Below are 13,326 nucleotides of genomic sequence, written 5' to 3' on the forward strand. Positions count from 1 at the left end.
TGCCCACTGCCTTTCCATCCCGCAGTTGTGGCCTGTGTATAATTAAGTTATTTTAGCCTCACATGTTGCTTCTCTTTTCCTAAATACTGTAGGGTCAAGTATATAACTAATTGCTTTTTATTTTAAGAGACGGAATGGTAAAACCACATCAGAATGCCAAGAGGCTGTGCATCTTGTTAATTTTTTCTTGAACTGTTCCAGGGAGTTACATCATCATTACCTGTGTGTGGGTATGCATGGGTGGATGAAAGATGCTGTTCTCATTCCATCCCAATAGAGTCTTCTGTTTCCTTTCTCTTTTTTACATTTATTTTTAGCTTTTGCAGTAGCGTTTAGTGTGGGTTTTACTAATTAATAGAAAAAGCACTGGGCCTTTAAACTTCTTAACCACTCTTCTCTTTCATCTCCTAAAACTTTGAGTATTCATTCTTTTCTGAAGTTTGCATTTAAATGAAAATGACTTTCGCTTTGGCTTTTAGGTTTAGTTTCAAAAAGGTTTAATTCTGCACCCTAGCCAGTTAAATGTTTTAGCAGGTATGCCCTTGATATGGATATTTATATATTTTACACATGTAGTAATATTAGTTCTATAATTTACTGTTATAAAACACTAAGTTTTAAATGATGAGATAAGAAATATCTAGAACTAGTTCTAACATTGTCTTCCCCTATGCATATGGTAACGAACCATTTTACACCATACTATTTTGGAGACCACAATTTTTTTTGCGTTTGAGATGATGGAGTCTCACTCTATGGCCCAGGCTGGAGTACAGTGGCGTGATCTCGGCTCACTGTGACCTCTGTCTCCTGGGTTCAAGCAATTCTCCTGCCTCAGCCTCCTAAGTAGCTGGGATTACAGGCGCCTGCCTCCACACCCAGCTAATTTTTTAATATTTTTAGTAGAGACAGGGTTTCACCATGTTGGCCAGGCTGGAGACCACAATTTTTTAACCACAGTGTAGCAACACTCAAGTGGGACTGCGAATACTTTGTTACTAATGGTTAATGTCACAGCTTGCCTTTTCTATGTTCCAGCTGACTGAAGGTCATCTCATTCACTTGCCTTCTGATGTGTTTTCATGAGTTGAGGGGAAAGGGTGTCAGTGGCATAACTCCAGGAAGACCCAGGGAAAAGTGCTTGGGTAGGTGAAACTGTCATGTGTGCCAAGCATGGAAAATAGTTTGAGACTCATGGCTGTAGGTACCATCCAAGGCCAATTTTCTAATTCTGGAAAGCCAAATCTAAATCTTAGAATACCTCACAAGTGTTAAAATGTGCTTTTTAGTGTCTCCTTTATCTCAGTGTGTTTATGATCTGTCAACACACAATCTTTTATACACTACAAAAAGGGACTCGGGTGTCTGAGGGGAGAGAATCCCTAGGAGCCCAACTCTGATGTTGCTGTCAGTTACATCATCTACAGCAGCACCTCTTAGATTGTGAAGGACGGTGTAACTTAAAGATTGTGTTTCTGCACTGAAGATACACAGTGATAGCGAAGCTTGTTTTCCTTATAGTACTTCATTTTGCATCTTGATGGCTTTTTAGGGCCTGGGGCCAATGTCAACAACTGTTAGGTAGCAAAAGAAAAATTAGAATATGGGCATCTTTTTTATACCTCTTTCAGATAAAAGCTATCATGTTCACCTGTAAAATATATGGTTTCTCTCTATTCTTAATAGTGAGTCTCCAATTCTTATAACTCCCATTTTTATCCCCAAAGAAAATAGCTCTATGGGCCCGGCACAGTGGCTCACACCTGTAATCCCAGCACTTTGGGAGGCCCCGAGGCTGGCAGATTACCTGAGGTCAGGAGTTGGGAGACCAGCCTGGCCAACATGGTGAAACCCTATCTCTAACTAAAAATACAAAAATTAGCTGGGCGTGCTGGCGCGTGCCTGTAATCCCAGGTACTTGGGAGGCTGAGGCAGGAGAATCGCTTGAACCCAGGAGGGAGGCAGAAGTTGCAGTGAGCCGAGATCGCAACACTGCACGCCAGCCTGGGCACCAGAACAAGAATCCGTCTCAAAAAAAAAAAAAAAATAGCTTTCTGTTTTTTCAGACTATATAAATAACACATGCTCATTGTGAGGTAATAACGTAATAATCTAAAGATCACCTGAAATCCCACCATCCTATGACAGCCACTGGTAGCTTTGTCATGTATCAACTTGGCTAGACTGAACTACATTTCCCAGAACTATCTTCCCTATGTCTCAGGTTAGGATGAGCCACAAATTCCTATGCCAGATCTGCAGGGCCCAATGCAGCAGCAGCCCTTGAGTAGCTGGCACACCTTGCTGGTGTGAACCACACCTGTGCCTGGGCCTGCAACCACTCCACCTTCCCCTAGATGGATCTTCCTTCAGCTCCTCTGTGAAGGGTCTCAGTTTCAGCAGAATGCCCACACCATCAAGGTCAGAAGCAACAAGAATGGACAGATTTTAGCATCCTCATGGGCTCCACTCCATGCCTGTGGGTTGCAGCTTGTTCTCCCCAACTCCACATCTTTTCTGACTACCCGCCCTATGGGCTTCAAGCTCCAGCATCGGACAGGAGGAGAACAGCCTTACAGAGACTACTTCACTACTTCTTTATATGTTAACCATACTGGAAATTAGGAACATTTTAAGAAAACTTGTGAACATATTTGCATCTTTGAATAAGAAGAAAAATAAAATGTCTAAGGAAGTACCCTATAAATAACATTAGTCCTTAATTTTAAAGACACGGAAAATTAAGGTTCCAAGAGAAAGAATCTGTTAGTTTTGAATGGGGCTTGTCTACTGTTTAAAGATTGCCTCTCAAAATTCCACTGAATGTGGGTTTCTTCCCCACAGAACACCCCCCCACCCACAAAAAAAAAAAAAAAAAAAGCTTGGGTCACCTCTCCTAGACCAGTTTTTTTTTTTTTTTTTTTTTTTTTTTTTTTTGAGACGGAGTCTCCCTCTGTTGCCCAGGCTGGAGTGCAGTGGCATGATCTCAACTCACTGCAACCTCTGCCTCCCAGGTTCAAGCAATTCTTGGATTACAGGTGCCTAACACCACACTGGCTAATTTTTGTATTTTTAGTAGAGATGGGATTTTACCATGCTGGCCAGGCTGGTCTCAAGCTCCTGACCTCAAGTGACCCACCTGCCTTGACCTCCCAAAGTTCTGGCAGTATTTCTTGAATAAGAAGTTTTGGGGTGCATTATCTCTTCAACACCATGACATACTTACTACTACTAAACAATGAGGAAGCACAACAAACCCTGTTGAAAAGGGTCGAGGAGATCTAGTGAAGTGATGCCAGAGGAGGGCTCTCCAGTCTGCATGGAACTGGGTGTCCTGATGATTCTCTCTCTGATGCAAAATCAGTCCACAAAGACAATTTAAAAACGACTTGGGAACTGTCCATGTGACATCACTTTTAGGAAAAGCAGATTCTGTACTGTACAGATTACAAGATGACTCCAGAGCTAGAGCATAGAGTGTGGGCAGGGGCCAGATGGAAAAGAGGCAAAATGCGAAACACCAGGCTGTAATGCGTGTCTTACTGTACTTGAGTTTCCAAATGAAATTGGAAGTAATTTAGTTCTATAATGACAGGACTGCATTGGCAGATCTGTAACTGCTAATTATAAAATTTGAAACATTAATAACAATGTTGAAAATCATTCTTGTAAAACACTTCTAGGGTTGCATAATAGTTTTAAAGTTCCTAGTTCTTTGATTTCTGAAGTTGCTGACAGGCGTATTGAGGACAGACAATCCCAAGCAGAGCGGCAGATGCTATTCTATGCTCAAGGCACTGGCTCAGCACTGGGGCGAGGGTGACGCTGGTTAAGATGCAGACACCATTCTTGCTTAACAGGGGATTAAGATTTAAGTAAAGAATTTAATAAGGGTTAAGGAGTAGACATGGGAGAGGAAAGGTCACCTAAGGAGAGAGCATTTGAGCGGGGCTTTGAGGTACTGGATAGGCAGTCATGGTGGGAAATAATACAAATTATACTCTTAAAAATCCTCAGAACCTGAATTATGGTACTGAAAGCTTTCTCTCAGATATCAAAATCCTCAAAGTCAGCTTTTAAATGACAGCTCAGTGCTCACTTAAAGCTTCAATGTAATTCAGCAGTGAAATACAGCTTCGCTGTAGCTTCTAGAAGTACTCAGATTCTATCAGGATAGAAACATATGGCAACAAAATAGAGAAGTTACTGATAAACTCATTTCTCCTTGTCCAGTTTTTCCTCACTCCTAAGCTGAACAGGATGAGTTCTAAGTGGGGGAAAAAAGGGTAGTTGCATGTTTTATGAATGTTTTCACTTCAGCCAGTCTTTACTTGCTTGGGAAGTTTGGAGTAGAAGAGGCCGTGACTACTTGGTTCCAACACCTCCTTCACACCAGGGCTTACCCAGCTGTGGGACCCTGTACAGGACACTCTGTCTTAGAGCTCAGAGCCTCATCTGAGAAACAGACACCAACATCAACAGGATCAAATTACTGTGAAAATAACCTATAAATCAGAACAACTTAATATGTCTTGCTGCAGGTCAACGCCTTCTAGCCTGGCCATGAGTATTTTTAGGTCTAAGAAGGAAGTTTTTTAGCTAAAGAACAACAGAGTGACCTTTGATGAGATTATGTTATTAGACTCCCTAAAAATGAATGGCATTATATAATTTAAAACTAGCACCAACTAGAGATTTTAATCTCAAATGGTATAAATTAGACTATGGTTAAAACAAAGACTCAACAGTAGGACTCAAGTTTCCTCTTGAGTCACTAGACAGGTCACTAACTCTGTGACCTGAAAAGGAGGTTATCTATGCCTCAGTTTCCTCCTCTGTGAGGCACATTTATTTATTTATTTTTGTTTTGGGGACGGAGTCTCCCTCTGTCACCCAGGCTAGAGTGTAGTGGCATGATCTCGGCTCACTGCAACCTCTGTGTGAGGCAGATTTACGATGATACTTTACTACTTGGAGATTGAAAATAATACAGTGTATGTGGATTAGCTCTTGAGTTTACAGGTTGAAAATGAAAAACAAAAGTATTAGCATATTCCCATAATTAGGACTCCATAAGGCTTACATTTCAGATATAGGAGGGGCCATCCTAAAGTGGCCACATCAAAATCAATAAAATTAATGTTTACTAACCTCAGGGAAATGCTCCACTTCCCCTAAACAGCTATTAAGATATTAAAACTAACTGAAGTTTCACTCATTAAACCAGTCCTGAAATCTACGTTAGGGCGAAATTTTTCCTAGGGAAGAGACTGCTAGCTATTGGCACAAATACCAGCGTTCCTACAGGCACACAGCTAGATTCCATCTCCCGGCCTCCCCTGCAGATGTGGTCATGTGACTCAATGGAATTCTGAGTGGAAATGATGGTGTGCTACTTTCAGACCACACTTTTAAAAGAAGAAGACATGTTTCCCTCTTATTCTCTTCTACCGGCTTAGCTATATGGTCATGCTCTGCTTAACAACAGGAGTACAGTCTGAGAAATGCATTGTTGGGCTATTTTGTCATCATGTGAACATCGTACAGTGTGCACTTATACACACCTAGATGGTATAGCCTACTCCACACCTAGGCTATGCAGTATAGCCTGTTGTTCCTGGCCTACAAATCTGTACAGCATGGTACTATACTGAATACTGTAGGCAACTGTAACATAATGCTAAGTATTTGTGTAAATTACACATATCTAAACACAAAGGTACGGTAAAAATACAGTATTATAATCTTATGGTGACCTAAACTTCATTATCTGGCACGTGGCTGTAAATAACCACAAGGCCCTAGGACAGCCCTTGTCAAATAATGTTCCAAGTGAGATAATAAAGCCCCACTGCCCTAAGACCTCCCTCCACTGTATGTACTGAATGTGAAACTAGTCACCCAAACCTTTTTCCTTAGGCTTAGTCCTTTAGTGAACTCAGGTAGAAAAGTTTGTCCTAGGGGATGACAGAGCCACATGATTACAGGAACCTGGGTCCCTGCATAACTATGGAGAAATCCTTACATAATAAATGAAAAATGAGTCATTATGATTTTGAGGTCTATTTGTTACAGCAGCTAACATTACCCCAACAAAGTGATCACTCTAAATTGACTCTTCCTTAATGTAAATTTGTTGTTTGCACCCATCTTTCAGTGATTAAAAAGCACACAAATCCAAATATCCACATTTTTTTTTTTTTTTTGAGACAGAGTTTCACTCTTGTCACCCAGGCTGGAGTGCGGTGGTGCAATCTTGCTCACTGCAACCTCCACCTCCTGGGTTCAAGCAATTCTCCTGCCTCAGCCTCCCGCATAGCTGGGATTGTAGGTGTCCACCACCAAACCTGGCTAATTTTTTGTATTTTTAATAGAGACCGGGTTTCATCATGTTGGCCAGGCTGGTCTCAAACTCCTGACCTCAGGGGATCCACCCGCCTTGGCCTCCCAAAGTGCTAGGATGATAGGTGTGAGCCACTGAGATCAGCCCAAATACTTTTTTTTTTTTTTTTGAGACGGGAGTCTTGCTCTGTCGCCCAGACTGGAGTGCAGTGGTGCGATCTCGGCTCACTGCAACCTCCGCCACCCGGGTTCAAGCAATTCTCCTGCCTCAGCCTCCCAAGTAGCTTGGACTACAGGTGAGTGCCACCATGCCCAGCTAATTTTTTGTATTTTTAGTAGAGACGGGGTTTCACCGTGTTAGCCAGGATGGTCTCAATCTCCTGACCTTATGATCCGCCCGCCCTGGCCTCCCAAAGTGCTGGATTACAGGCGTAAGCCCTGCGCCCAGCCCACATTTTTGTTTTTCTCTACAAAATACAAATGGGCAATTCTGATTTGGTGGTGATTTTATAATCAATCAACACAAAGTTTAACATCTTTACATTTTAATGAAGAAGTAGATAATCTATTTGAAAAGTACAAATTCAATTGCAATTTCAAGAAAAAAATATGTATTTATATACCATAAATAAGCAAAAATTGGACTCTGAAGCCCTAATACTTCAAAAGCATTCATCCTATTCCATAAAAACCTAGTATTATTCAGCAACAGTACTACTGATTTAAAAATAGAAAGCAAATCTATCTTCACATGTAGTTCTTTGTCTTTAATTTATACAACTCACCAAGGTTATTTTCATTCTTAGCACCCGGGGTTCACCAGGGTGTGATCCAAAGCAAACCAAGCATAGGTTTTTAACAGAAAATCTTTGCCAGGAACTTCATGACCTGTATTTTCCTCTCCTATGAAGAAGCTGTCCCCACTCGCATGATTCTGAACAGTGTATTGATGTTATTGCTTCGAATTGCATCCCGACAAGCAGTAATCACCTGGTTCTTTGGTTTTCCAACTGCATGAGAAGAAAACATCGGGACCCAAAAGATTGTTAGACATGAAATTATAAAATTAGAGGTCAGTTTTAAAACAACATAAAACCAGGAGGGAAAAGAGTTATACGTGAAATATGATTTATCTTACCATTCCCTAAAAAAAAAAACTTGGTGAGGGAATTATTGAAAAAACTGACTTAGAGACTGTCTCAAACCTAGAAACCAACAGTTGGTTTTACAGAAAAGGATCAAAGCTCATAGTCACCTAGCAAAGATTATTTCTAAAGAAGTCAAACCATCAACCCAAAACAGCAGAATTCAGGTATAAATCTCTGGCTATATTTCTGCTTCCTTGGGTTTATCCTATTGTTCTTTTTCTAAATTTTTAAGTTAGATACTTAGCATTAATTTTCAGTCTCATTTTGCTAATTGGGCCTTGATGGTTTTATTTATATATATATATATGTTTATATATTTCCTTTGGGTTATATATAGTAGGTTTTTCTTTAGAGAATGCAGGAAGGTCTAAGAAAAGGAGCTGAAAGTTTTCTCTCCCTTTGAAGTCCGGAGACTAAAGCCAAATACTAGGCTGACGACTGAAACATGTGACTGGTGCCAGCTCTGGAGTGTGAAAGGTATGCTACTTTCAGCCCCAATATGAATTATTGGATGCTACCACCATCTTCAATGAGTTCCACCAGAAACATCACAGATCAAAGTGCAGTGTTATGAAAAGAGACTTACCCCGCAGACGACCTGCTCTTTGAATTGCTTGATTTACTGCTTTGAGGTTTCCCAACAGCTCTGTGTGATTGTTACAGCGAATTTTATATCCATTTAGCAAGTCTCTATTAAGGTCATAGAGTTCCATATAACGACTCTTCATTGTTTTCCTATGCAAATCAGTAGAAATTTGACATCATTTCATGTTGATATGGCAAGCTTAAGAAAAACTTGCAAACTTCTTAGACATACAAAGAAAAGAAGACACCATTTTTAAGCTATATTTTCATTAAAATCGAGTAACTGCTAGTTTGCTTTGAAAATACAGATAAGTTCCATAAAAATATTCTTTTCCTTCCAAATAAACAAAAGACAAGTGGACTTCCTTGGTCACTGGTCAATGGTTGATTTAGGCGGTTAAGAATTCTCAAGTCCACTGTGCTGGGAGTAGGGACAAGTGAGCAAGGTGACAGCCCACCTTCTAAGTTTCAGATGAATATTCATTAGACTAAAGTGGCCTGGTTGACAACTCAGCCTTGTATTTTATCAAAGTTTTAAAACAAAGTCATAAAATTAAAACAGAAATGAGATCTATACTACACAACAATGAAAATGACTAAAGAAAAATATAGCTGAAGATACCAAATGCTAGCAAAGATGTGGGACAACTGGAACTTTCATGCATTGTGGACAGAAATACAAAAAGCTGCAACTACTTTGACAGGTGATTTGGCAGTTTCTTATAAAGTTAAACACACAATGTATGACCCAGCAATCCCATTGTAAGGTATTTACCCAAGAGAAATGAAAACATATGTCTACAAAAAACTTGTATGCAAGTATTTATAGCAGCTTTATTCTACTCGCCAAAGTCTGGAAACAACCCAATTATCCTCAATTGGTGGATAGATAAATATCATATATCCATACAATGGAATACTATTCAGCAATTAAAAAGGAACTACAGCTACATGCAGCAACATGGATGAATCTCTAAGACATTATGTAAGTGAATGAAGCCAGACTCAAAAGGATATATAGATATAGATACAGTATAATTCCATTTATATGGTATTTTGAAAAGGTTAAAACTATGGGAAAAGAAATAAGATGAGTGGTTTCCAGGAACTGGAGGTTAGAAGAGGTATTGATACAAACAGTCACAAGAGTGATAGAAATATTCTTTTTTTTTTTTTTTTTTTTGAGACGGAGTTTTGCTCTTGTTGCCCAGGCAAGATGGAGTGCAATGGCACGATCTCGGATCACTGCAACCTTCACCTTCCGGGTTCAAGTGATTCTCCTGCCTCAGCCTCCTGAACAGGTGGGATTACAGGTACCCGCCACCACACCTGGCTAATTTTTTGTAGTTTTAGTAGAGACTGGGTTTCACCATGTTGGCCAGGCTGGTCTCGAACTCCTGGCTTCAAATGATCCACCCACCTTGGCCTCCCAAAGTGCTGGGATTACAAGCGTGAGCCACCCGGCCAGTGATAGAAATATCCTATATCTCAACTGTAGTAGTAGCAACATGATTACATAAGTTTCTCAAAATTGATTAAACTGTAAAACCTTAAAAGCGTAAATTTTCTGCATGTATGAGTTATATATCAATTAATTTGATTTAAAAAATGAAAACAAATGTTGACATTTTGCAGTCAAATGCCTAAAGCCAGCAACCATTTTTGACTTAAGAGAGAGATAGAGAGATAGAGAAACTAGGGACCCTACAGATAGTTGGCCAAAAAGAGCAAATATCTATCTCAATTTACAGATGATACAAGAATACATCTGGAAAAACTATAAGATAGTTAGTAAACGGCACATTATAAAATCAACAGATAAAAATCAGTGTTCATATGCACAAACACAAAACCATAATTATAGAATAAGATATAATGTAAACAATATTTACAATTATAAAATATTTCGTAATTGTCTAAAAATACAGAAAATACCTAAGCATAAACTTAAAATTGGTAACATCCAGTATCTACAAGAGGAAACCATGAAAGCACTCCAGAAAGACACAAAACATGGCTTGAGCAAATATAAAGACATAGCATGTTCTTAGCTAGCAAGACCAAACATCACTGCAGCAGCGTCAGTTCTCCCTAAGTTAATACATTTAACATCATCTCAATTAAAATACCTATTTTTGTTACGGAGCTACAAAAATTGCTGATGAAATTCACTGGAAGGAACAAACAAGCACAAGTAGCTAGGAAAAACCATGAAAAAGAAAAGCAACAGGGGTTGGGGACGGGGCACCTACCCATACCAGATATTGAAACATACAAAACATCCATACATGAAAGAATGGCACCATCATTGGTAGTTGCCAGAGCTAAAGGGAAGGGAGAATGGGTAGTTACTGTTTAATGGGTACAGAGTTTCAGGTTTAAGAGACAAAGAATTATGGAGATGCTGGTGGTGGTGATGGTTACACATTATGAATGTATTTAATGCCACTGAACTGTACACTAAAAGTAGTGTACAGTAGTTAAGATGGTAAATTTCACATTATGTGTAGTTTACCATGAGTGGGAAAAAAACAAACTGTTCCTCCTCTGCTCCCACACCACAACAATCAACACAGAAGACTTCTGTCCTCAACTGTGTGGAGGTTTTTCCCACACACCAAGAAAACAATCAGTTCTATAGCAGACACCAGCTGGGTGTCCTCCAATTCCGTTCCGACACGATTCTCCTGGAGACACTGTCAGATCCCACAGATTAAGGGCTCAGTCCCACAAGACTGCCCGACTTCAGACACACATCACAAGTTCAGGCTGCCAGAATTTCTGACTGATCTGCTTCAAGTTAGGGTTCCCATGATCCCCTCTCTGGGTTTGATTAATTTACTAGAGCAGTTCACAGAACCCAGGGAAACTTAATGGCATTTGCTAGCTTATTATAAAGGATATTACAAAGGATACAGATGAAGAGATGCATAGAACGAAGTATTAGGGAAGGCGCTTGGAGCTTCCATGCCCTCCCTAGGTGCATCAACCTTCAGGAACCTCCGTGTGTTCAGATGTCTAGAAAATCTCTGAATGCTGTCCCTTTGGGTTTTGATGGAACCTTCATTATTTGGGCATGAATGACTAAACCACTGGCCATAGGTGATCAACTTAACTCTCAGCCCCTCTCCACTCCCTGGAGGTTGGGAGAGGGGTGGGCAGAAAGTCCCAATCCTCTAATCCTGCCTTGGTCGTTCCAGTGACTGACTCCTATCCTGAAGCTACCTAGGAGCTGCCAGCCATATACCAATCAATAGCATGCAAAAAGACATCACTTTGGAGATCCTAAGATTTTAGGAGTTATTATGTTAGGAAACAGGGTTGAAGATCAAACATATATTTTACAATATCACATATCACAATGAAATTTCTATTTTCTTTTTTAGAGATGGGGTCTTGCTATGTTGCCCAGGCTGGTCTTGAACTCCTGGCCTCAAGCCATCCTCATGCCTCAACCTCCCAAAGCACTGGGATTACAGACATAAGCTACTGCACCCAGCCAAAAATTAAAAAAAAAAAAAAAAAAAAAAGAATGGCTGAGGCAAGAGGATGGCTTAACCTCAGGAGTTTGAGACTAGCCTGGGCAATATAGTGAGACCCTGTCTCTACCAAAAATAAAAAAAAAATTAGCTGGGTGTGGTGGCACGTGCCTGTAGTCCCACCTACTCAGGAGGCTGAGGTAGGAGGATCCCTTGTACCTGGGAGGCCGAGGTTGCAGTGAGCTGTGATCACACCACTGTGCTCCAGCCTGGGCAACAGAGTAAGATTCTGTCTCAAAATAATCTTTTTAAAAAAAGAATGGTATTGTCAAATGAAGTGACAAGTCAGACCAATGGAATAGTACAGAAAATCCAGAAATAGATTCAACTGTGTACAGAAATATGATATATGATAAGGGCAGTATCTGAAATCATTGTGAGCATGATGAACTTTAAAAGAAGTAGTATCAGGCTGGGCACAGTGGCTCACACCTGTAATCTCAGCACTTTGGGAGGCCGAGGTTGGTGGATCACCTGAGGTCAGGAGTTTGAGACCAGCCTGGCCAACATGGTGAAACTCCATCTCTACTAAAAATACAAAAAAATTTAGCTGGGCATGGTGGCGCATGCCTGTAATCCCAGCTACTCGGGAGGCTGAGGCAGGAGAATGGCTTGAACTGGGAAGGCAGAGGTTGCAGTGAGCCAAGATAGCGCCATTGCACTCCAGCTTGGGCAACAAGAGCGAAACTCCATCTCAAAGAAAAAAAAAAAGTAGTAGTATTAAAATAATGCAATGTGGCCAGACGCAGTGGCTCACGCCTGAAATCCCAGCATTTTGACAGGCCAAGGCAGGCAGATTGCTTGAGCCTAGGAGTTTAAGACCAGTCTGGGCAACATAGCGAGACCCTGGGTCTACACAAAAATTGGCTGGCTATGGTGGCACACGCCTGTAGTCCCAGCTACTCCAGTGGCTGAGGTGGGAGGATAACTTAAGCCCAGGAGATCGAGGCTGCTGTGAGCTGTGATCTCTCCGCACTCCAGCCTAGGTGACACAGTGAGACCCTATCTCACACACACACACACACGTGCATGCACACACACACACACACACACAAAATAATAATATAATAATGTGATAGTCATATGGAAAATGATAAAACTGAGTTTATCATTTATATGAACACCAGGATAAACTTCAACCGTAACAGAGACTTAATGTAAAAAAGGAAAATGTACAAGTACTAAAGGAAAATAGGTGAATTACTCTATACCCTGTTGTTAAAGAAAACTTTTCTAACAGTAATTCAAAATGTAAAAGTATTAAGAAAATGTGGCTGGGCACGGTGGCTCACACTCGTAATCCCAGCACTTTGGGAGGCCAAGGCGGGCAGATCACCTGAGGTCAGGAGTTTGAGACCAGCCTGACCAACATGGTGAAACCTCATCTCTACTAAAAATACAAAAATTAGCCAGGTGTGGTAGCGCTACTTGGGAGGCTGAGGCAGGAGAATCACTTGAATCTGGGAGGCAGAGGTTGCAGTGAGCCGAGATCACGCCACTGCACTCCAGGCTGGGCAACAGAGTGAGACTCTGTCTCAAAAATAAATAAATAAAGTATTAAGAAAATGAGTGATCAATTTGACTACATACAAAATTTTAAAAGCTCTTACAAGGCAAAACCAACATTAAGGCAAAACAATTTTTTTTTTTTTTTGAGACAGAGTCTCACTCTGTCACCGAGGCTGGAGTGCAATGGTGCGAACTCAGCTCAC

At 40.6% G+C, this 13,326-nt stretch overlaps 1 protein-coding gene across 3 annotated transcripts in view; it reads right to left on the bottom strand.

Moving 5' to 3' along the window:
• Nucleotides 1–6,870: 6,870 nt before the first annotated feature.
• BBS2 (Bardet-Biedl syndrome 2) overlaps nt 6,871–13,326 on the bottom strand; it is a 36,811-nt gene continuing 30,355 nt past the window's right edge. For all 3 annotated transcript variants that reach the window (XM_063654300.1, XM_054455227.2, XM_054455226.2), the window contains 2 exons: nt 8,077–8,225; nt 6,871–7,352 (listed from right to left, as the gene is read on the bottom strand). In XM_063654300.1, the coding sequence (XP_063510370.1) occupies nt 7,246–7,352; nt 8,077–8,225 (256 nt within the window). In that variant the 3' untranslated portion in view covers nt 6,871–7,245. The remainder of the gene's footprint in view (nt 7,353–8,076; nt 8,226–13,326) is intronic.

This window comes from Pongo pygmaeus, chromosome 18 (assembly GCF_028885625.2).
Source record: "Pongo pygmaeus isolate AG05252 chromosome 18, NHGRI_mPonPyg2-v2.0_pri, whole genome shotgun sequence".
In the NCBI taxonomy this organism is placed as follows: domain Eukaryota; kingdom Metazoa; phylum Chordata; class Mammalia; order Primates; family Hominidae; genus Pongo; species Pongo pygmaeus.